Source organism: Neopsephotus bourkii, unplaced genomic scaffold (assembly GCF_033783945.1).
Source record: "Neopsephotus bourkii isolate Nb327-2 ecotype Australia unplaced genomic scaffold, CSIRO-AGI_Nbou_v1 NB_1445, whole genome shotgun sequence".
NCBI lineage: Eukaryota > Metazoa > Chordata > Aves > Psittaciformes > Psittacidae > Neopsephotus > Neopsephotus bourkii.
Genome location: NW_026901922.1, coordinates 371,648 through 396,137, shown reverse-complemented (window position 1 = coordinate 396,137; position 24,490 = coordinate 371,648). Strand labels below are relative to the sequence as shown.

Genomic DNA, 24,490 nt, shown 5'->3' with positions numbered 1-24,490 from the left:
CGTGCCCTTTCCTTTTGTTTCCCCCGTTTTCCAGGTGTTTCAACCGTGTCAGGCAGCTCCGTGGTGTCCATGGACAGAATAACACCAACTATACTGGGTTTAAGGTTGGAGCAGCGTCTGTGTTAATGACAGCTGATTAATTCAGCTGTGTAATGAGCTTGATGGAGATGGATTTGGCTCCTCGCCCCTTTCAGTTCTGCTCCGTACCCCAGCTTGTGCTTTCGGTGCGGTAAAGTCTTCTTTTTACAACCAGGCACCCGTGGAACAGCGTGTGCTGTTGTAGCCTACACCCGGTCTATATTAAAACCGCCTCTTGGCTGCATGACTGGCCCAGGGTGTTTATGTGCTCTGCAAATGACTGTCAAGGTTAAAAAATAGCTGTGCTGGAGCTTGCCGAAAGAGGCAGCGAGCACCGGGGCTCCGCGTGGCCGTGGGCTTGGATGCGGTGGCTTCGGTGCTCACCCGACCCTCTTTCTGCAGCAAAGGCGGTTGGAAGCTGTGCAAAAAGCAAGGCAAAACCCCGAGCAAGCCCTGGTTCCTCCCGTTGTGCTTATTAAAGGCATGGAAAAAATCTCAGTCTGACTAAACGCGTCGGCCTCCTGCGTTTCTTCTCTGGCTCTTGCTCTAATGGCGGTGGTGCGTTGGTCCAGCTGGAAGGGTTGTGTCCTATTAAATAAAGCTTTTGAACGGAGCACGTTTATTGATGGGGCTGTCACAGCCTGTTTGAGGGAAGAATGTGGAGTGGCCAGCTTTAGGCTGCCTCCAGTCTCTTTTCTCCCAAAAGCTGTTACAGTCTCTGGGGTAAATAAACCCAACCCTGTGCTTTCCAAAACCCCCAAATGCCATCCGAAGGGAGAGAAAAGCAGGACTCGGGGCGGTGGGTGGTGTTGAAACTCAGGTTTTACTCAGCCCTGGGTGTGAAGCCCTTTGATTTTTCCTTATCCCAAAGAGTTCATACTCTACATCTTCCTTTTAATTCCGACACCCGCAGAATAGCGGGCTGAAATAACACTGCTGGATGGCAGCTGCTGATGGAAGGAGATTAAATATTAAAGCCAATGCTGTGGCTTTAACTCATTCCATTTCCCCCCCCCCCCTTCTTCCCCCCTTTCTCCCCCCGCTTTCGTTCTCTGTGTAAAATGACATGATTTAGAACTGAAGTGCCAGACTCAGCCTCTAGGTTTCGGCGTTTGGAAATGTATGTGGAAAGATATATTGTGTCTGTGAGCATTTCTGTGCAGGGAAAAAGAGAGCTCCCCAGCCTGTGAGACCACATAAAGATGTTAAATAGAGCTGTAACACGCACCGAAAGCAGGGAAAGTGCCCTAGAAAAAATAAAAAAGGGGGGGGGGGGAGCTAAAAAAAAAAAAGGCAGCGATGGAGCAAAATGAAAGATTAAAATAAATTCAGTTATAGCAAAGCTGGGCTGAACCGTGCCCGTGGTGGAGCCAGGGAGGGAAATGGGAGCCCATTCTCTACCTCATCCTTGTGCCGCTTCCCGCCTTGACCTAAGAATCTTGGGTATAAACCAGAAGTGGGGATTTTCTTTCTTTTCCTTGTTCCCCTGGCTCGGGGTGCTCGGTATTCCGGGAGCAGCAGCCTCCTGCCTGCTCAGTATTCATCTGGAACCGGCTGCTCCTTGCTCCTCACCAAAACCCTGATTTATCTTTCTCTGCTTACCGTAACCCACCTATTCTCTTAGCAGGCTCGCCCCTTAAAAACCTGAGGTGCTTTTGGGACCAGAAACATGACCAAGTGTCAGTGCCCCCCCTTTTCCCTCTCTGTGTCCCCCCTTCTCCTTTTCCCCAAGAGCGATGCAAAACGATGCTGCAGATTTGGTCTTTTCCCATTGGGAAAAGGACGGCGTCGCTATACTTGCTTCTCCTTTGTTTGGGGATGCTTTGGCATCGCCGGGATTTGTAGCGCTGGGTGGAATGGAGGCTGTGTTTGGAGCAGAGCTGAGGGGTTTGGGAAGCTGCAGGGAATAAAGAAACCCAGGGCACGTGTGTCTTTAACAAAGCCATTAATAAATTGTAGTTAAGGTTTAGATACGAACTGGATCCGGGGGCAGCAGCGGGAAAGCTGCAGCGTGCCCACCTGGAATTACACAGCCAAAACCTCTTTGCTTTTCGCCCTGCAACACTATTAGGACCTACGAGCTCTGAATTTGTGTTAACTTGAGCCCCGGTGACGAGTCATCACCAAAAGCACCTTCTCCTAGAGCGTGTTTGAAGGACGCTTTGATAACACCCTTATTGCACCGAAGGGGAAGATGGATGGGACGCGTGCCGATGCGCCCGTTGTCTCGGCGTTGCTATTCCTTCCCTCCACTAACATTCCCCCTATGTCACACAGCCCCCAGGAAGGCACCGTGGCAGCTTCCAAGCCTGGAAAACAAGGGATTTGCTTAATAAAGGCAAATAAATCTGAGTTGTAAATAAGCATCAGCGACAGCGAGCGCACCCGGGGCGTGATGCTCGAGCTGATTCACCGACACAGGTGGCTTTGGGTTGGGGTTGTTTGGTGGATGCTTTAAAGAGACTCACGCAATCATGAGGGTTGGAAGGGAACTTAAAGATCATCTGCGAGACAAAAGGAAGGGGGAAAAGGGCAGGAATGTTTCACTGCAGCAGCAGCAGCTCTTTCTAGAAACGAGCCCGATGCTGAGCGGCTCCGGGATGCATAAAAATCCTGCGGTACGGCCCGAGCTGTGCCCTCAGCTCCTGCTTTGTCGCAGTCTATTAGGAGAGGCGCAATCCATCCTCGGGTCTTTATGATGATTTGCTTTAACCCCATCCCTGCCTCACCCCTTCCCCTGCCCTTTCCTTGATCCCGATGCTTGGGGCTGGTGCAGCCGTTCAAAGCAGCCCTGCAACGGATGATGCTGCCCTTTTGTCTGGGTTTCAGCCCCATGCACCCGGCTCCCTGACCCAGTGCATCCCTAAAGCTGTCATGGGTGGGTTTTTATCCTGCAATTCAGGTGGAATTTCAGATAGAGTCTTTATGCTGCATCCCCCCTCTCCGTGTTCCACAGTGGCCGTGCTTCGGCTGCACCGTCGGCAAGCTGCACGGCGGGCATCTCGCTCCATCCTGCTCCATAAAGCCACAGCTTGGATGAGCGGGCAGGTGCCAGCTTTGTCACATACCATCCCAAAACCATTCCCTAATAGCCCCTAATTCATCCCTCCGTTAGGCAGCAATAAAGGGGAGCATCTTGCTGTGTGAGCAGGGTGGGTTTACATCTCCGACATCGGTTGCAATGCATAGCAAAATGTATCATCATCATCATTACTATTAATATTATTATTAACAACAGTATTTGTCCCTCATCCCCCAGAAGCCCCATGGAATGGCATTTTCCTTCCACACCCCACTTCCCACCCAACATGTCCTGCTCTGGTTTGGCTTTAGCACTCGGCAGTGATTGCATTACCGTTGCTCTCTGGCGACTTTCTCTTCCTCCCCCTTCCCCATCCTCCTGCAGGATGTACCCGTAAAACCCCAATGCATTTCTTCACCACTCTCTCAATGGTTTCATTGCAGAGGTTTACAAACGAAGACCACCTGGCTGTTCATAAACACAAGCATGAGATGACATTGAAATTCGGCCCTGCTCGAACCGACTCAGTCATCATCGCAGGTATGCGGCGCTCCGAGCCAGGCCAGCGCGGGAAATGGGGCACATTAATACAGCATGACTGCAAGATTAATACCAGGGACCAGATGCACTGCAAAACGGCTCTACCTCCCATAAAACCCTCTTGTGATCTGCATTTAATCAGGAGGAAAGGAAAGCCAGAGGCTTCCAAGTTGCTATTTTTTTCCCTTTTTTATGGCAGTATCAGGTTTTGTGGGGTTTGGGCTCTTTTTTTTTTTCCCCCTCCTCCTCCTCCTCCTTTTTTTTTTTTAGCTCTCACCCTTTTTATTAAGACTGGAAGATTTATGGCCAAAAGGGCTTTCACGTTCCTGCGTGTGCTTTGAGGACGAGGAGCACAAGCTGACAAACTCAGCTTCCTCTCCTCAGCCCAGGTGTCAATTTTGGTGAGCTTTTAGGCTAGCAGTTAATAAATTAAAGCACCATTGAGTGCACCAGTTTGTGCCTTTGCAGAGCCCAAATGAGGAGCTCCTGCAGCACAGAGTCAATGCAGCCTTTATAAGATTGGGAGAACAAAAGCACCCCCTCCTATATATCGCTGTCTGGCAGCAGATCATTGCTGGTTACAGATACCCGCCTGCCTTGTCAGGCCCTGTTCAGGCAGGCTGCTTAAAAGGTTTGTGTTACCCCTGGCTGGAAAGGCTGTTGCTGAGAATAAGAAGAGAGGAGGAAATGCTTTGTGAAGCCTTCAGAGTTCAGAAGGGGAAATGGAGCTGGAAGAGCCTGGCATCCTTTCCCTATCTCCAGCCCCACTTTGGTGTTGGAGCAGGAAACAGCAGTTCAGTCGGTTCCGTAAAGCCTTCAAATTAATTGTAGCTGCAGGTAGGATCGTAGGAGAGCTGCTGCAGGCTTTGCTGGAAGGGCACAAAGCTTCCCCTTGGAGAGGCAGAGGAGGCTCTCGGGGGGAGATTTGATTACAAATGGGATCAGGCTCATGGGATTCGATGGTGAAGAATCTGGGGCAGGGGCTGAAAGAACCCTCACGTTCCTAAAAGTGCTTTTAGCTTCAGGTTCCCCCCCTTTCTAAACAGGGTTCACAGCTTTTGTTTGCTCAGTGCAGGGTGTAGGTTGGGCGGGTGGTGATGAGGGAGCAGGAACAGGGGATGGTCCCAGCTCCAGCCAAAATCCCACCTGCTCCAACAGGGAGACAGCATTAAAGTGATAGAATGGGTTGGGTTGGAAGGGACCTTAAAGCTTATCTGGTTCGAACCCCCTGCCAGGGGCAGGGACACCTTCCACTAGAGCAGCTTGCTCAAAACCCTCCTCTTTGCAGCCCCCAGAGCTGTAGATTAAACCATGGAGTGATTCTATGATTGTCCCAGAGCTGTAGATTCCTCTTGTGCCCACGCTCCCTCAAGTAAAACCATGGGTGGGATGCAGGGGTTTTTAGCACAAGGAACACAGTCCAGCCCCTCTCCCAGCCCCTCTGAACCGATGCTCAGTGGGTTGCTCAGGGCTAAACCACAAAGGACATAATAAACCCCCCCAACTCCTTTAGCTGTGGGCAGTGCAGGACCAGCTTATTTAATGCTGCCTTTCCCTGGCTGAGATCTTGACGCAGCCCGAGCAGCCTGGGGGTTGCGGGGGCTATAAAGCACGCTGGCTTTGAGCAGCAAGATCCAGGCTGTTATTGCCCTACATTCCTAATGTCCTTTCTGGTTGGCTTTTATTAAGCCACCATTTTGTCTCTGCCTTTTCTTGTTCTCTCCCTCCCTCTTGCTTTGTGCCGAGCCCAGGGCAGCCGCCTGTGTGTGAATGTGCAGGAGGATTCAACGTGCGGCGCTGAGCCTAAAGCGAGTCCTAAGGAATTGTTCTCTCTCTGCTGGTTAGAGGTGGTAGAGATTTGGGCTCTGGGCCGGTGTGCACGGCTTGGAAGGACATTGCTAAACAGGGAATGGTCCAGAAGGAGCCCAGAGAGCTGTTAAAGCACTGGAAAAACAACCTCCTGCTGAGATCTTGAGCTGACAAAGTTTCTTGGTTTAATGAAGAGAGATGGGGGGGGGAAGCAAAGTGTGCTCGGAGGAGACCTTTGCTTTATCGACAGAGGCAAGAGGTAGGGTTTGAACAGGCTGGGAATAACGTGTAGTCCTGTGATAGTGTGACAGTGAGGGGAAGGAATCACCAGAGACTCCCCACCCCTGGCTGGAAATGGAATGGGATGTTTCCCATAGCCCCTTCAGCTCGTGCACAGCTACCGCAGCTCACCCGGGGAGCATCCGTGCCAAGCAGCTGATGTTTTATGCAGGAGGTCAGGCAAAACTATCCCAGGGATCCCCTTTGTGCTTCCGAATCCATGTGCTTCTGCTGCCAGATGGATTCTTTCGGTGCAGTGTGCTCGTGCCGGGTTCCCACTGGTACCTGGACTCCTGACCTAACGTCATGCGTGCAGCACGAGGCTCGCCGGGAGCGGGGCCATTGCTTCCTGCTTTATAGCCTGGGTGATGGCCAGAGAGATCATGACTCAACGTGTTAATCTGGTGGAAAACGGGCCCCAGAGGGATGGCTTTGGACAGGGTGGTAACAATCAGCACTCCCACGGAGCCGTCTGTCCGAGGATGGGATTAATGCATGGAGACAGCACGGGGAGGGAAGCGACTCTGCCTGTCTCTATTCCACACACTGGAGCTGCTCCGGTCAGCTGGTTCCCTTCTCATCACTCTCTATTTGTGAGATCTGCTGTTTCAGGGAGATGAAACCTCACTGATTTCCTTCCTTGCAGCAGCAATTCAGCTGAGGACAGGAGAAAGCCCGGGATGGGAGGGACAGGACACGAGCCACAGGCTGGGAATTCTGCAGGAATCACTGCCTGCCTCTCGCTGCAATGGTTATTTAATACCAGAGAGGCAAAATCAATAAGAAATGAGTTCCCCCTTTCTGAATTGTCACTTAAGACACACACCTTAGCAGAAAAGCACCCAGGCTTCCACAACACCTCATTTTCTGGGGGTCCCCAGAGGGGATTAGGGTGGTTCAGGATGTATTTTCTCCCCTCTCTCTGACTGATGCTTGGTGTTACAACCCCAAACAGATCAGACTCCGACCCCGACTCGGTTCTTGAAGAACTGTGAAGAAGTGGGACTCTTCAATGAACTGGCCAGCTCCTTTGAGCATGAGTTCAAGAAAGCTGCAGAGGATGATGAGAAAAAGGCAAGAGGCAAAGGCCACTGTTGTGATAAAACAGAGCTAGGTGCATGTTGTGAGGGCTGGAGGGGGGACAGTGCTGCTCCGGTGAAAGGCATCAGAGGATGCTGGAGGGTAACTTAGTGTCCTCTGGGATTTACTATGGGACTTCATTATTTGAACTCAGGTGACTTTGGCTGGTTATCCTGCGCTCCGAGGCCTGGTGTGAGGGGATTTTGATGGTTTATTACCCCTTTGGTCTTCCACATCAACAACAAACCCCTCAAAACCCCCCAGAAACCAAGGCAGCGGCCAACGTACCTTGCACCTTGAGGAGATGCAGGAAAAGAGCCAGGACTCTGCTAAGCAGCAAAAATTCACTCAGAGCTTCCTTTGGGATGGAGATGCTGAAGGCTGATGCCTTTGAGGTGCAATCAGCAGGGATCAGCTCAGCTGTGTGCCTTTAGCATGTGAAGGGATGCAAACAGAGCAGGGGCTCCATGGAGGAGAGAAGCTGCTCCTAACAAAGAGCTCCTTCCTACGCAAGGTGGTATCGATTCAGGCTGCCCCTGCCAACCTGGGGAGTGCAGGGGGGGGCTGAAGGACAACGGGATCTCATCGGGTAGCAGCTCATTAAGGCCATTTCCCCCTCCCTTTCACAGGAGCTGAGGAGCAGCAGATGCGTGGTGGGCTCTTAGGCTGGCACATACATTTACTAAATTGATCTATGGGCGTCCATACGCTCGCAGTCAGCGGCGCTGCTCGGAAATAAACTGCAGGAGCAGAAGCCGCGTAAATCTTCCCTCCGATGGGCAACGGAGGAATTCAGAATTAAACCTGAAAACTGTCTTTCAGCCTCGCTCCTAATAACAGGGCTCTTTAAAGCAGAAATTGATCTCTCTCATTGGTATGCTGCAAGGGCCTCCTCGGCGCAGCACGGCTCTGACTTCCCTGCCTTTTGTTCTCGGCTCTGTGCAGGGGAGAAGGTGGCTTTTTGCTTGTGGTTTCCCATCGAAATGGTTGAGCAGCCCACAGTCTAGCCAGCTGGTTTCTAAGTCAAGACCACCCATCTCCTAAGCTGTGCTACCCAATAGCTGCAGCTAAGACCCTTGAGCTGTTCAGTGTTCCCTGGGTTTCGCTTCAGGATGGCTGCAGTCTAAATATTTCTGCCTGCAGCCAGGCAAAGGGGGTGTTGGGAAGCTTGGGGTGGTTTCAGGCATTAGGGAAGGCATTTTCCATCCTAGGAAACCTCTGCAGAGGCGAGGTCCCCCAGCCCAGATGGCTTGTCACTCAGCAAACCTGACCAGAGCTGCCTGCTGCATTTCTGAGATGCTTTCAACCGTTTGGCCGCATGGAGCCCTTGTTGCTGCTGCTGTTTGTGTTTTGTCCTCCCGTTCCAAGGGTGGTCTCGACACCAGCATGTTAATTAAAAACATAGACACAGCAGGAGCTTCCCTGGAGGCACTTTAAGTGGTTTTAAACTTTCCTGCATGTTAATCCCTTCTTTGTGATTCCCAGTGCAAGATCTCCTCTTAAAGAGGGCAGGTAAATGGTTACTGCACCTACCGCAAGCAAAGCCCCTGCATAAATCAGTGCACCCCACTCTGAGCATCAGGCACATCCACAGATGCCTGGATTTACCCTCTTTGCTGCAATTTTCCCTCCCTGGAGAGGACTTAAAATGCAGCAAAGGAGGAGGTTTAGGTTGGATGCTCGGACGAGCTGTCAGCGGTCGGGGCGAGTGAAGGAAAGCGCTGGGATTGATTGTGGAGGGAGGGAGACCAGGTTGGACAAACAGCTGTCAGGAATGATTTAGGAAGAGTTTCTCCTGGCCCGGATGGAAGGAGGGTCCGACCTGGTGATTTGTGAGGTCTGTTGGAACCCAATTAAATGCAGCATCCTGCAGAGTCTTGCTCCGGTGCATGCTCCTCCGGTGCTCCATCTTCTCCCTGGTCTCCTCTTCCTCCAGCTCTGAGGACGGGAGAGATGGCTGTTCCCTTTAGTTATCCCCCCACCTTATTGTCACTTATTGCCCTTTTCCTGTCCCCATCAAGTCATGAACTGGTTAAAATGGGGCACGTGGCACTGCTAGAACCTGGGGGGGGGGGTGGCAGGTTGCCAGGTTCAGGCATATGGTTGGGTTTTATTTTAATGGGGCGCTCATAGATATTTAATAACTTGCATGGCTCTTTGTTTGCTTTTGATAATCGGGTCATAAAATAATTCAGGCTGATTTATACAATGCTTTACAGCTCTGCTGTGAATGAAAGTGCCTTCTGGAACTCGCAGGCATTTGGTTCTGTTACCTGTTCTGAGCAGAGCCCTTTGAGGAGGGGAAAATAGCACCCAAAATCGAAACTATGGGAAGAATTGTGTGTGAGTTACTGAGGAACCACAGAATGGTGCCATCTGGGGCAGAGACTGTCTTCTCCAGGCCTCTGTCTCTGTTTGGATGGGGCTGGTGCGGCCGCCTCAGGCTCCCAGATGCTCTTCAGTCCAGATAAATATTAATCCTTTGGCAGAGCTGTAGCAATTCCTCTGGGAGGAGCCCAGTGCTTCCCAAACAACGTGAGCTAATTGTCCTTTCAGTCTGTGGCTGCTTTCCTTGTAGAGTGCTGGAGCCCTGGACATGTCTCTGCCCTCCACCCCAGACATCAAGATAAAGGAGGAGGAGCCGGTAGAGGTGGACTCGTCCCCACCAGACAGCCCTGCCTCTAACCCACAGTCACCACAGAACAAGGAGAAGGTAGGTCTCCTCCACTATGCCCCATGAAGATGTTGGCCTCTCCTCTGGATGAGGAGAAGCCTTTTCTCCACGTGGGTGTCAAGGTTGGATTTGGGCTTGTGAGGTTCCACTTGTCGTAGAAAGAAAGAGTAAAGTTTGTTTGCTGAAATACATATTTGCTGCCATAAAGTCTCCAGGTGGATTTGGCTACTGCAGAAGGTCTTTTGTTCACCCTGGGAATGCTTTGCTGGCAGGGCAAAAGCGACATACAACTAATGCATCTTCTATGAGACCAAGACCAGCTCCCTGTGTCCTGGAGGGCTGGTGATTCAGAGCAGATTAGTCATGGAATCATGGAATGGATTGGGTTGGAAGGGACCTTAAAACTCATCCAGTTCCAACCCCTGCCACAGGCAGTGACCCCTTCCACTAGAGCAGCTTGCTCCAAGTCCCTGTGTCCAACCTGGCCTTGAGCACTGCCAGGGATGGGGCAGCCACAGCTTCTCTGGGCACCCTGTGCCAGCGCCTCAGCACCCTCACAGGGAAGAGCTTGTGCCTAAGAGCTCATCTCAGTCTCCCCTCGGGCAGGTTAAAGCCATTCCCTTGTCCTGTCCCTACAGGCCTTTGTCCAAAGCCCCTCTCCAAGCTTCTTGTAGCCCCTTTAGGCAGCAGAGCTGCTGTAAGGTGTCACATTATCCAGGTGACATCCTCCCTCTGAATAACTTCCCACCCTAGAGATGCTAGCTGGGGCTGGAGCAGTAACCCAAGGAGGGGGATTATTTCCCAGAGGGTGCTGCAGACAGCAGGATCTGAATTTCCATGTCCCACTCCTTGCTCTGCCATCAAATCCCGGTGGCTTTGGGTAAGTCACTCCCCTTGTGCCTCAGTTTCTGTAGCAAAGGTGCCTTCCATTTGCACTAAACTGCTCTTAAGCCATCAGAAGGAAGAGAAAACCAGGTCATTACTAAACTGATAACTCACAGCTTGTCTACTGCCTGTTGTTCCTCTTCAGGAGATCACCTCCAAGCCTGTCATCATTTCTACACCTACTCCAACCATCGTGCGGCCCGGGTCGCTGCCGCTCCACTTGGCTTACGACCCGCTCCACCCTACCCTGCCTTCCCCAACCTCCGTCATCACCCAGGCTCCCCCTTCCAACAGACAGCTTGGGTAAGTGCAGGGGAAGGACACGAGCACTGAGCATCCTCCTGTCCCGCCAGGCTGCCTGGGCAGTAATTAGGTACCTCAAATCAGTTCCTTGATGATCAGAACAACCGAGGGGCTGTGGTTCCCGCTGCGGCTGCTTGGGCATAAGGGCCTCGCTGCAGCACTTGTCTGCAGCAGCAGAATGGGGTGGAAGTGCAGGAAACAGGAACTAATTGTCTCCGTGTAACGAAACGAGGCAAAACTCACCACGGGGAGGAATTAAACCCAGTCCCCCAACGTGCTGACATGCCACTTGTTGTCTATGGTGAGAGCGGGGCTTGGCTGGGGACTCCCAAGTTGCTTTTGGAGACTGATGCGGCAGCGGGAGCAGCGCTAGGAAATTGTCTGCCTCTTGTAATGGCTTTGGGAATCTCTCAGGCAGCTGTTGCCTCTGAAGTGTAACCTCTCCTGCAACCTGCTGGCCTCCTCCATGGTCACCTCCTGCCTCGAGAGCTGTTTGTTTCGGCACATCTAATGACCTGCTCCTTGTTGCTCCTTTAACAATCTGGAGCCAAGGCTCCAGAGCAGTCGCTGCAGCGGTTACAAGCCCTGTCACACTGGTGGATAGCTCCAGTCCTGCACATAAAAGGAAGGAGCCTAAAGGATGCAGGAAACACATTACAGGGAGCCCTCAGGAGACATATATTTAGCTCCACTTCTATTCTTTGGTGTCAGGATGCATCTTTTTTGCTATGGTCCTGGCCTCTCTCTAATTACCCTTGTTTGAGGCTGGCTCCTTACATTAACCAGGCCATTTGTCCTGGCTGTCAGTTCATATTTGTGTGTGTGGTTTTCTTGCTCTGACCCTCTGGCACCATCAATCCCGATTTCCTGATGGAAAGTTTTAAATCCTGTCTTGAGGCATTAAGGGGTTAAGTGATTGTCCGGAGGTTTTCCAAAGGGCATTAGAGTCCTTCTGTAACCCAGCCCAGGCACCGACTCCTGAGGCTGTTTGGAGTCCCCCTGTGCTTAGAGGCACGCAGAAAGCAGAACTGGAATAAGCTGGACTTGAATATGATTTTATATTCCCTTTATAGCCCATGGGGGTCGATCCCTCCTCAGGGATGGGGTTGTAGCTTTGAGTGTCCCTTCACTGGGGCTGGTGCAGACGTGGCAGGGCTGTCAGCGTGACAGAGATGGAGGGGAGGCTGTGACCTCCCTGTAACTCGCCTTGTTAGGCTGGGATTTTCAAAAGCAGCCTGGAGGATTTGGGATGCCCAATAGAAATGAATGAGAGGCGAGCGTTCGCGTTCCCAAGGCAGCCTTAAAAATTCCAGCCTGAGTTATTGGCACCATGAACTCCCCCCTCCTCTGACCCACAGCTCCTGCTGCTCCCCACCCTGCCGTTACTCCATGCCAGCACAGCTTCCTCTGAGGAGTCAGCCCAACCTCCTCCATCCCCTTTCCATCCTTCCCCCAAAGTTCGGCTCCCAGCAGCTCTGCTCTGCTCTTCCTGGCTCATCTCTGCCTCCATTCGGTTCCCTGCTGCACTGCTAGGAACGGAGGAGGAACAGGACATGAGCCCTTGCTGGCAGAGAGGTGATTTCCTTCCTCTCCCTCTCGTCTGGAGCACATCAGCTCCAGCTTTTCCTCTGTTCTCCTAGAAAGGCTGAGTCGGGAGGGTCAGAGCAGGAGCACAGGGAGGTTTGTGATGCTCTGAAGTGGAGGCAGGGGGTGAGTGCCTGTTGCCACAGGCAGGAGCACTGCATTTCACTGCAGAACATCTACAAGGGAAGAATTCTAAGGAATTGCAATCTGTCACAGTTAGGCTCCAATGGGGTCTTCTCCCCCAGGGAGTGGGGCAGTTCCTGTCTCCCAGAGCAGACACAGATCAGCTCTCTCCATCCCACTCTGGGTTTGAGAGGTTTTCGCTGGAATCAGATTCAGAAGCAGTTGTTAATGGAAACTAAATCAAAGAATCATGGAATGGGTTGGGTTGGAAGGGACCTTAAAGCTTTTCCAACCCCTGCCACTTGCAGGGACACCTTCCACTGGAGCAGCTTGCTCCAACCTGGCCTTGAGCACTGCCAGGGATGGGGCAGCCACAGCTTCTCTGGGCATCCTGTGCCAGCGCTTCAGCACCCTCACAGGAAAGAGCTTGTGCCTAAGAGCTCAGCTCAGTCTCCCCTCGGGCAGGTTCAAGCCATTCCCCTTGGCCTGTACTCCCAGGCCCTTGTCCAGAGTTCCTCTCCAGGTTTCCTGGAGCCCCTTTAGGCACTGGAGCTGCTCTAAGGTCTCCCCTTAAGGAGCCTTCTCCAGGCTGAACCAGCCCAGCTCTCTCAGCCATAGGAGATGAAGCCCTTGCAAACCCTGTTGTGGGTGCTCAGCAGACGTGGCTCACAGGACCAGAAGTTACTGGTAGGCAGGAGCAGCCCAGATCCCCCGTCTGCTTGGTGCAAGGCTCAGCCCATTAGGGTACTTCTCATCTCTTCAAGGAGGCACTGCAGCAGCTCTTGGCTGTGCTTTTCTGTCTGTTCAGGTGGACACTGTGCCTCAGCCAGCATATTTTACCCAGCCCGTGTACACCCAGGGGCCCATCATTTCCCAGGGCCATCCACATCACTGCCAGCCCTCAGTGAGGAGCAGCAGCTGGGATCACCCCAGGGAAGGGAAATGGGAAAAGGAGCCCAAATCCGCTAACCAAACTGAACTTGTGCTTGTGCCCTTGAGCTTGGGGGGGCTGCTGAGACAGCATCAACTTGAAAGCATCCGTGTGAACTCCAACTGTTGTTTCTGCAGGTCTCCCACAGGTTCCCTGCCCCTTGTCGTGCAGCTTGCAAACGGACAGACCATGCCCGTGCTCCCAGGCCCTCCCGTGCAGATGCCTTCTGTTATCTCGGTGAGAGAAGCTTCCAGCACAGCCCTGCATGGCAGAGGAGGGGACAGCTTTTTGCTCCTGCCAAATAGATGCAGCCACTTCCCATTTTGTCAGCGTTAAAATATATCTCCCCCTCTGTGCAAGATAAGACTTGGAAGAGGAGGAGGAGGGGGGCAGCTCTGGCAAGGCAGTAATAGCACGTCCATCACACTAGAGGGCAATAAGTCTGGAATAAAACAAAGCTTTGCCTGGACAGATGGCTCATGCCATTGATCCAGAGCTGGGAACTGTAGGAACCCTGATTAGCTGCTTCCATTTGGAACAGCATACCTCAATTGAAAGCATTGGAGCTTGCAGAGAACATGTTGGTTTTGCAGGCCAGGAAAGCCACCCTACCTTTGCCAGTGGGCTAAAGAGCTGTTGGAATATCAGCCGTGTGGGGTGTGCTTTTCCATACAGAGAATTTTCCATGCTGCAGAGCTCAGGAGCAGATTTGCCTGGTGGGTGGGTGCCTTGTCCATCTTCTGCGTGCTTCAGATCCTGACCAGGCATCCCATGTGCATCCTGCCTGTCTTGCTGGGCACATAATGGCCAAAACCTACTGCCTCAGGTAACAGGAACACTGACGTCAAAGCAGGCAGATGCACAGGCACTCAGCTCAGCTTGTGGGCATGGAAACATCTTCAAACCTTCCTGTTTGTTTGAAACACACCTTGTGTTTTGTAGTATCAGCCGTGGAATGGTTGGGTTGGAAAGGATCTTAAGATCATCCAGTTCCACCCCCTGCAATGGGCAGGGACCCCTTCCACTAGAGCAGGGTGCTCCAAGCCCCATCCAACCTGGCCTTGAGCACTGCCAGGGATGGGGCAGCCACAGCTTCTCTGGGCACCCTGTGCCAGTGCCTCAGCACCCTCACAGGGAAGAGCTTCTGCCCTGCTTGAACCTGCTCAGCTCAGTCTCCCCTCTGGCAGGTTCAAGCCATTCCCCTTGTTCTGTCCCTACATGCAGTGCTTTACAACAGCACACCTGAGTGGCTCATGAAAGCAAGTGCATACTCTGGTTTTTCCCCCCTCTTTGTGGAGGGAGAAAGCTTTGTGTAGGGATGCTCTGCCTTACCCTTGGTGTTGTGGCCGCTTTGCTGTAGAGCTGTGCAGAGATCTAGAGGGGATCTAATACCCTCCCACTGTATCTGCTCTCCTGTACTGGTGGGGAAAAGCCCTCTGGGAGGGAAGGGAAAGGAAGGGAAGGAAAGGAGGCTTTAGAGCTGCCCTCCTCCTGTCCCCAGTGGTTGGTATGGCTGGGTGATTCTGAAACAGGCACCATGGCCACCAAAGGAGTGGCTGCTGGCCTTCAGTGACAGCAGCAGGAATTGATGGCAGCAGTTAAAGGCTGAGCGTGTGTCAGGCTTTATAAATGTGCTCAGTTGGGGAATTATTACAGAGCTGCTTTGCGGAGCGCGGCGTGAAACCACCTCAGCTTCCAAACCCCTCGTGTTGCTTCCTCCCCGATAGCTGGCTCGGCCGATGTCCATGGTGCCAAACATTCCCGGGATTCCTGGGCCACCCATTAACAGCAGCGGGTCCATTTCCCCATCAGGACTTCCAGTGCACTCTGAAGCCAAAATGGTAAGTGTTTGAATCCGTGCTGGGGAGGGTGTCACGTCCATGGTGCTGTCCCTAAGTCTTCTCCAAAATCCTGCAGAGCCATCAGAGCATCTTCCCATACCAGGAGCAGGTGTTGGAAATGCCACCAGGAATATCAGGCTCATCAGCACTGCGGCTCTGGCAGGCAGAGGAGGCACGTTGTTGTCAAGGCAAACGTCAGCCCCATCCTAAACGCGGCTGTTTAGTTCTAGTTCCAAGATAACAGATGGGTTGGAGGTGGGCTTGAGGAAGGCAGAGCCAAGAGAAGAGATGTTGCACTGTAATCCAAGGATCCTGGGAATGGCTTTCATGTAAATCCCTTTAAAAGCTTATAAAAGAGTTTTCCTCTCTTGGCTCTTCATGACTCAAGCAAGGTGTAAGAAGAGGGGGGAGCAAACCCAGGCCAGCTTGGATGGGACTTGGAGCAGCCTATTCTAGTGGAAGGTGTCCCTGCCCATGGCAGGGGATTGGAACTGGATGAGCTTTAAGCTCCCTTCCAACCCAAACCATTCAATGATTCTCTGATTCTGTGACACCCCCCCCCCCCCATTTTTTTGGCCTGGATGGGGTGGAGCTGTTTGCAACCCCACCTCTTAGAGCTGCTCACCATTGTCACTGCTCCCACTGCACCCTGTTTTGGTGTCTGCAGGATCCAGGGGCAGATCAGAGCTACAGGTGGGGTGAGACACCCTAAATGCTGAGGCATAGAGGAGCCATCCTGCCCCACTGGCCTGTATCTGGCTGCTCTGGCTGCTTGCAAGACATGGTCTTGATTATGTGTAGGTCCTTCTCCATCCCAGAAGGACCCCTCTGCGGGTGATGAAGGACAGTTGGGCTCTGCAGCCTGTTCAGTCCATGGTCTGTCTGCAGATCCTGCCAGCTGGGAGTGGACTGGTGCCAGTTGCAGTAGTAATTTTGGGATGTGGACACCTGTCTGCTTGGGCCTAAGCTGAAAGCTGCCTTTGGGAAGGCCAGATGGTGATGGCTTTCGGTTGGATTTGAATCAGCCGCATTCTCTGAAGAGCCCAATCCCTAGCAGCCTGGCTCCTTGGGTGATAGGGGAGCTGGTTAAAGCCTTCACAGCATGGAGAACAGGTCCACTGATGTCCTTTTTCCTCCTTTAACAGAGGCTGAAGGCCAGCTTGGCAGCGTCTTCCTCACTGAACGGCAGCAACCTGGTGGTGGGCTCAGCCAGCACGATGGTGACCGCACGTCCGGAGCAGAGTCAGATCCTTGTCCAGCACCCTGATGCCCCTTCCCCAGCTCAGCCACAGGTCTGCTGCTGCAGGGCTGGAGGTGCTGGGGTGTTCCTAGGCCTTGGGGAAGTCAGGGGAAAGCCTTGTAGCTTCCTGTTTTGCAGAATGGGTTAAAAAGCCTTGTTTTTCAGTGCTACTAATGCTCTCCAACACCACCAGGCAGCAAACTTCAGCAACACATTCATTTGCTTGACAAGGTCTGGAGTTTGGAAAGAGTATTTTTGCTCTATTCTCTCTGCTCAGTTACTGGGGTTAAATGCTCCCCTCTTAGGCAATCAGCTCCAGTAGCTCCTGCCAGCTCACCAAATGCCAGCTTTCCATCAGGATCGCCACCTGCTCCGTCAGTTAGATAGGCTTCCAAAAGTTTAATATCCATATGCTGCCTGACAGCGAGTACCCGAGTGGAACTGCACTCCCTGATTGTGGTGGTGTAATTACAGAGCCCTCGCAGAAGCACCAGCAAGGTTGTGCCTTTGCCCTCCCTGACTTTTCCCTTTGTTCTCCCCAAACCAAAGCAGGAAATATGTGCCTTTACTTGTGCCAGTTGCCTCTGAGAGCTTCTTTAGCTGGAGGTATCCAGGGCAAATTGAACCCAGCTTCATTCTGAAAGCACATTATCCGCTCCCAAGCTGGAATTTGTTTGTGCTCTCTGGATGAGTTACTGAACCCAAGTGGAGATGGAGCTTGGACCCGTGCGTGGTTACGTGCGTCAGAGTGGGATTGAGTGCTCCCAGCCCTGCAGCTGGATGTCACCCTCTGTCAGCTGATCCCTGAGCCCTGCCCATGTGGGAGTCTCCAAAGTGCTTTTAAAACTCTCTTTAAGGGAAATCAAAAGGAAGGTGATTTCCTCTGTGTGCTCATTTACCACCTTAGCTCCTTGGCATGAGGGCAGGAAACTCCTGCTGTCGGTTATGTGCTGTTAGCTTTAGGAGTTTGGGATTTAATGAATTCCCTGACATTCACACATTCACTGGCTTCAGGATCCCAGAGAGTTCGTTCAGGAAGTTTGCAGACCCCACTGAGGAAGGGCTGCCAGAAACACCTGGAGAAGGTTCTTTAGAATCATAGAACCAACCAGGTTGTAAAAGACCTTTAAGATCATCAAGTCCAACTGTTCCCCAGCACTGCCAAGGCCACCACTAACCCATGGTGCTGAGGGCCTCATCTGCATGGTGTGCAAACGTGCAGGGATGGGGACTCCAGCCCTGCCCTGGGCAGCCTGTTCCAATGCCTGAGCACCCTTTGGGGAAGGAATTGTTCCTCAGCTCCATCTAACCCTGCCCTGGTGCAACTTGAGGCCGGTTCCTCTTGCCCCATCCCTTGGGAGCAGAGCCCAGCCCCTCCTGGCTCCATCCTCAGGCAGTTGTAGGGAGCAGTCAGGTCCCCCCTGAGCCTTCTCTTCTCCATCTGAACCCCCCAGGTCCCTCAGCCCTTCCCCATCACACTTGGGCTCCAGGCCCTGCACCAGCTCCGGTGCCTTTCTCTGGCCCTGCTCCAGCATCTCAATGTCTCTCTTGTAATGAGGAGCCCAGACCTGTCCATCCTTCCTCTGTCCATCCTTCCCTTCCCTCACAACATCCTCTCATTGCTCCACAGCTCCTCACCTGAGGAGCTGATGGTGACTGGGGTCAGATCAGAGGCTCTGTCCTTTCACCTGGGTCAATCAGTGCATTTTACTCCCTAAACCCCATCAATCAGCACAGCAATCAACCTCACCTGGTTGAGCTCTTGCTGCCTATAAAGCCTGGTGCTGAGTCCATCCATGGTCTTCAGCCCTGTGAGTTTGCCATCCCTCCTCTTTGTCTCTTGCCCTTTTCTGGCCCTGCTCCAGCACCTCAATGTAGTGAGGGCTCAGAACTGACCTTTCCCCCCAGCTTCCCTGTCTGCCCTGGCTCCATCACTGCACTGGGCAGCTCTGGCTGCTCTGCAAAACCAGATCTTTTATCACCAGTCTCCTCTGCCGAGCCTGGTTGTGCTGCTGCGTGCCTGCCTGCCCACAGCAGACCTTCAGTGCCTCTTTCACCACCAGGTTTCCCCAGCCCAGCCCACCCCCAGCACTGGTGGGCGGCGGAGGCGCACGGTGGATGAAGACCCCGATGAGCGGCGGCAGCGGTTCCTGGAGCGGAACCGGGCAGCAGCCTCCCGCTGCCGTCAGAAGCGCAAGCTCTGGGTGTCTTCCCTGGAGAAGAAAGCTGAGGAGCTCACGACCCAGAACATCCAGCTGAGCGTGAGTATGTAACTGAGGCTGAGCACAGCCCCTTGCCAGCGTTAGGAGCGTCACTCCGCAGGGAACAGCTTCCCTGTGCTGCAGAGACAACGTGCTGCTGTCTGGAGCAGGAGTGCTGCCTCTAGATTTCATGGAATCATGGAATGATTTGGGTTGGAAGGGACCTTAAGCTCATCCAGCTGCAGCCCCCTGCCACAGACTAGAGCAGCTTGCTCCAAGCCCCTTTGTCCAACCTGGCCTTGAACACTGCCAGGGATGGGTCATCCAAACCTTCTCCATTTAACCCATTCCAGTGCCTCACCACCCTCATGTGGAACAACTTGTGCTTATATCTAACCTGAACTTCCCCTGTTTCAGTCTGAACCCATCACCCCTTGTCCTGTTGCTGCTGTCCCTGATGAAGGTCTCTCTTCAGCATCCTGAGTGCAGGACTGTGGGGGGGTTTCCTGAGAGCATAGCAGAGGTGCAGGATCCCATCCCTGAGCTGCTGCTCACACTCTGGGGGTGCAGCCCAGCACATGGAGGGAGTCTGGGCTCAAGCACACACTGAGCCCAGGTGATGGGGAGCTTCTCCTCGCCCACCACCTTCAACAAATCTCACTCCTTGCTTTCCATCCTGATGCTCTGCCTTGAGCGGGCCATGGGGAAAGAGCTCTCCAGTGCTCTGGTTTCTCTCCCTGTCCCCTCAAATGGGCTCTGCCCATCAAGGCAGCAACACCAGCCTCAGGAGGAGGGCACAGAGGCCCCAGGAAGCATCTTCCCTGTGTGAGGGAGAGCTCTTGGCTGGCATGGGGTCAGCAAAAGCAGCCATGGTTCCCTTCCCTGTACAGAGGACCTGGCACCAGGGTGAGCAGGGAGGCTCTGCAGCCATACTGCTGCTTTTTCCTGGACAATGGGGTTTTCCTGGTTCTCCAGCAGCACCCTGGTGTTCCTAACAAGTGTAGCCCATGTAAAATACAGATTTCACTTCCATTGCTATCAGCCCCCTTGTTAATGCTAAGGATTGAAGGGTCTGCAAAGACTGAGCTGGGGTCCATTCTGGGCTTTTTCTTTCACTGGTGGCTTATGACTCATGTACTGGGATTTTCAATAGCACTGATCGTGGCATTTTCATTCTCTTCCCAAGATAATTATAGAAATTGTTTCCTCAGGCAGTTTTGAAATACAATTGACTTCATTCCAGCTGGTTCTCCAAACATCTCAGCAGAGGAATAACACACTTGCACAAAGTCTTCAGGGCAGTAGGTCTGCTTTATAGACGAAGCCCACAGAGGTACCGAGAGCTTGGAGGAGCTCTGATGTTCCCCAGGGCTTGGCATGGCCTGAGCTGGTTTTAAACTCAGCTTCTCACTCTGTTTAGTTTTCCATCGGAGCCAGCAGCATTTGCAAGAGGAATCAGGCAAATGTACGTCCAGGATTAGGTGATTAACATAGCGAGGGGCTGCTGGAGGGAAATGTTTGTTCATGTCTTACACACTAGATTCCCCAACCCCAGAAACACTGGGCTGGAGACATCTCAGATTAGACAACACATTGTAAGTTGGTGGGGCACATTCATTAATGTCCTGCTAGAAGCTATTGCCAAGAGCATGAATGATGCACACGTGTGTGTGTTTGTTTTTCCATCCCAGAATGAAGTTACGCTACTGAGGAACGAAGTTGCTCAACTCAAGCAGCTCCTGCTGGCTCACAAGGACTGCCCCGTCACTGCACTACAGAAGAAGACACAGGGCTATCTCGGTGAGTGGTGGCTTTTGCTGGTCCTTACTGCCTTTTAAGTAGGTCTAAACAGATGAAATGTGTAGGACACAAAGGGAGTTTTCATCTTTGTCTCTGCTCCTTTACCTTCCAGCTGCAGCAGTTGGCAGGACAGGATAGACCTTGATCCTGTGTTTTCTGCTGTTATGGCCTTTAAAGCCTCAGTATTAAGGAGGATCCACCCAGTGCTGGAGCTTCAGATTTTCACCAGGTTAACCTGGTTTATAAGGTCTTGAAGTCAGGCAGAAGGGGCCACAGTGGTGTGAAAGCACTGTGGGAAGGAGGTAGCTCATCTCCCTCTCATCTCTCTAGTGTGGGATGCTTGACAAAGATCCTAGATAGAATCACAGCGTGGTTTGGGTTGGAAGGGACATTAAAGCTCACCCAGTTCCAACCCCCTGTCATGGGCAGGGACCCCTTCCGCTGGAGCAGCTTGCTCCAGGCCCCTGTGTCCAACCTGGCCTTGAGCACTGCCAGGGATGGGGCAGCCACAGCTTCTCTGGGCACCCTGTGCCAGCGCCTCAGCACCCTCACAGGGAAGAGCTTCTGCCTAAGAGCTCATCTCAGTCTCCCCTCGGGCAGGTTAAAGCCATTCCCTTGTCCTGTCCCTACAGGCCTTTGTCCAAAGCCCCTCTCCGGGCTTCTTGTAGCCCTTTTAGGCACTGGAAGACTGCTTCTCCCTGGAGTGTAGGCCAGCATCTCTCCACCCGCTCCCAGGCAGCCTGCCAAGCACTTGATATCCTCTTTGAAGTGAAAAACTATTGCTGCTCTGAAAGCAAAGCCAGAGTCAGAAAAGGCCAGACTCTATAAATGACATCATGGGGCTCTAGATCTCATTCTCTGCAATTCCCATCAAATTGGCTGAGGTTTGGGAGTAAGAAGCCTGTTTTTATCTTCTTTTCTTTCTTTCAGTTTTTATGTTGCTGCCTATTTCATTATAATCAACCCGGGAGCTAAACATTATGGCTGGATTCTTATGTCATCTCTGCAATAACAATCCCACACTGTGGTATTCGCAGAAAGGCTTTGGGAGGATGATGGGGTCCCCTAGCGTTGCCTGGATTAATGCAGGGATGGATGGAGATAGGAAAAGGAAGAAGGAGACAACAAAAGCCAGGAAAGCCGGCACTGTCCTTCCCGACTGCCTCCCGATTCCCATCTCCTGGCTCTCTGAAGCATTCTCCTGTGCAGTGAGGCACAAATACGTGTTGTACAGGGCACAGCCAGTTTATTTTCCCTCATTACAGTGACTCAGAGCTTGAGTAATGTGGTCGTGAAGCTCCTCGCTGTCCCCCAGCCCTTGCAGGCAGGTGTATAATGCAGAGAGGCAACATGATTTTTCCTGTTAACTCCCCAAGTTTACAGTTCCTATTATTATTCCTCACAGTCTGTGTACTCCAATAATAGGAATCCATCACACATCTGAATAATAAAAAGGAAATTCACCCCCTCACTCCCCCCCCATCCGCGGCTGCCTTTTTTATTAGTGAGATTTGTGACTAAACAGGTCCTTAAACAAAAATGCCAGATTCCCTCGATGGAATTACAGCTGCCTCATGTACAGTTGGCTTGTTTTATTTGTAATACCTTGTAAATCTGCTTTTTGGGTATGCCAAACTCTTCTATTGCTCTGCTCGACCTTCCCTCATCACTGAGTCAGTTTTCAGATGTCTGCTTGGCTGGTGAAGGGCAAGCCAAGGTTCCACCAGGTAAAACCCACTTGGGAAAGGGGTCCAGTATTCTGGAATATTTCAAGGCCAGGTTGAACACAGGGGCTTGGAGCAAGCTGCTCTAGTGGAAGGTGTCCCTGCCCATGGCAGGGGCTGGGGCAGGATGAGCTTTAAGGTCCCATTCCATGACTGATTCAAGCACCCAGTAGAAATCTGAGCCCTAAAGAACATTTCCCAGTTCACAATAAGGTTGTAAACCTCTTCTTTGACTTTCTTTCCCCCCGTGTCATGGGATTTACCATCTTGACGTGGAAGAAGTATCCCACCTCATGCCATTATTTTGCTCTTTTAAAGGAAGGTGACCGCATCTTACCTGTAATTCATCTAGCCAAGTGCACAGGAGGGAATTTCCTCCTGACATGTGTGGATAATGAGTGTATACCCCTAAAGAGAGAGGTCTGATTGCTCTCGCCTTGGCATTTGATAGGTCACAAATTATCCTTTGTGTTCGAAGCTCTGCACAGGGGCACAAGGGGCTGTTTGTGGGAGGGAATCCAAAGTGTTGGCAGACCGATCCGCATCGCTCGGAATAGAGCGCAGGAGAAGGTCTCTGCCTCCCATCTCTTCAACTGCTTCAGATTAGGAAAAGAAATGGAGCAAAGAAACAGTTTGTGATGGGCTGTAATTGATTTTAATGTTCTAGAGGACAATAAAGAGCAAACCAGGTAATTTCTATTAAAAATGGCCAAAGAAAGCCCTGCCTTACAGAAAGGTTTCAGTGCACATTTACTCATGTGCTCACCAACAGATGGCAAAGCCTCTGAAGGAACTATTGAGTCTCTGGGCTAAATGGCCTTGAACCAAGTACCATGCCAGGAAACAACATGTAGGAAAGTTCATTTCTTCTAATGAGGAAACAGATTTATTACCCTAAAGGTTATGCAGGGTCTGCTTGTCCTCGGTGTGCAGCTTTATGCCTTCCTGGCCTCAATTCAGGAAGATTTGCTGGTGGTTCACCAAGGGATGGGGCCAGCAGGACCCGCTGGGTCGTTACGTCCCAACTCTAATCAGTTTTATATCCAGCCCTCACTTGCTTTTGCCAAACAGCTGCTTGAGGAGGGGCCTGGCTTGGTGGGAGGAGCTGGGATTCCTGCAGGGTTCAGCCTCTTTGCTCCAGGCTGCTTTGGCTGGGAATTTCAAGGCCAGGTTTAGATGGGGCTTGGAGCAAGCTGCTCCAGTGGAAGGTGTCCCTGCCTGTGGCAGGGGGTTGGAACTGGAGGAGCTTTAAGGTCCCTTCCAACCCAAAGCATTCCATGATTGTGTGATTCAGTGAAAGGTGAGTGTTGAGTAAATCCCTGATTGATTCCTGCACACGCTTTGAAGCGGAAGCAATCTCCCATCCCACCGCCTTGCTGCTACCACCCGGTAGCAACACGCACGACCTCTCTGTAACCTGATTTTCTCCTCTTTTCCTTCCATCCCTTTCTCCTTCTCTGGCCAAGCAGAAAGCCCAAAGGAGAGCTCGGAGCCCACGGGCTCCCCTGCTCCCGTGATCCAGCACAGCTCCGTGACGGCCTCTCCCAACGGGCTCAGCGTGCGCTCGGCAGCAGAAGCAGTTGCCACCTCGGTGCTGACGCAGATGGCGAGTCAAAGGACAGAACTGAGCCTGCCGGTCCCGTCACACGTCATCATGGCTCCACAGTCCCAGTCTGCTGGCAGATGATGTCCCAGCCCTGGGCGTGTGACACGGAGCTCCACGAGCGTACCCGGGGACTGAGGAGGATTTGTATTTCTTTTCTTCTTTTGAGTCTTTTCAAGTGAGCGGAGGGCAGCCGTGGCGCTTCTCACACTGCATAGCCTGTACAGACCCTGCCCGGCCACCGCCTGTCCCCACGGGACGGCCGCACCTCTCGGGGTTGGCGACCTGTCAGCTCACAGAGTGACCCGACCACGCAGAGCTCACTTGGAAGAGCACCTTGAAAGGTTCGCTTTCAGGTCTCAGTGACATTAACACTAAACCTCCATGCTCAGTGCATCCCCTTGGCGCTTTCACTCTTCCAAGTCCGTCCCCCCCCTGCCTCTTTCTCCCTCCTCCTCCTCACTCCCAGCAAAGGAACACAGCTCTTGGGAGGCTGTGACATTTAGTCGTGCTGTCAATGTATTTTATTTTTAACAGCATGCTGCTTCCAGGCATCTGCTCCCCCCTCTGCTCTCGCTACCTGAAACATTGCACCTTCGCACAAGAAGCCTCCCTGAGCTCTGAGGTTAAAGGGATCGAGGTTTGTTTCCTCGCACGCTCACTCCCAAGATGCCAGCAACAGGTTTTGGACACGTTGGGAATGGAATTGCCATAAATCGGTGTGTGCCCAGTGATTGGGAGAGGGGAACACGGGGCTGGGGACACACGTGTGT

The 24,490-nt window shown here is 52.4% G+C and overlaps 1 protein-coding gene across 3 annotated transcripts in view; it reads left to right on the top strand.

Moving 5' to 3' along the window:
• Positions 1-23,832, top strand: part of ATF7 (activating transcription factor 7) — a 62,015-nt gene extending 38,183 nt beyond the window's left edge. For all 3 annotated transcript variants that reach the window (XM_061368736.1, XM_061368738.1, XM_061368737.1), the window contains 10 exons: positions 3,544-3,640; positions 6,684-6,802; positions 9,387-9,521; positions 10,513-10,670; positions 13,446-13,545; positions 15,036-15,149; positions 16,295-16,441; positions 18,453-18,650; positions 20,282-20,390; positions 23,584-23,832. In XM_061368736.1, the coding sequence (XP_061224720.1) occupies positions 3,544-3,640; positions 6,684-6,802; positions 9,387-9,521; positions 10,513-10,670; positions 13,446-13,545; positions 15,036-15,149; positions 16,295-16,441; positions 18,453-18,650; positions 20,282-20,390; positions 23,584-23,801 (1,395 nt within the window). In that variant the 3' untranslated portion in view covers positions 23,802-23,832. The remainder of the gene's footprint in view (positions 1-3,543; positions 3,641-6,683; positions 6,803-9,386; positions 9,522-10,512; positions 10,671-13,445; positions 13,546-15,035; positions 15,150-16,294; positions 16,442-18,452; positions 18,651-20,281; positions 20,391-23,583) is intronic.
• Positions 23,833-24,490: the final 658 nt, after the last annotated feature.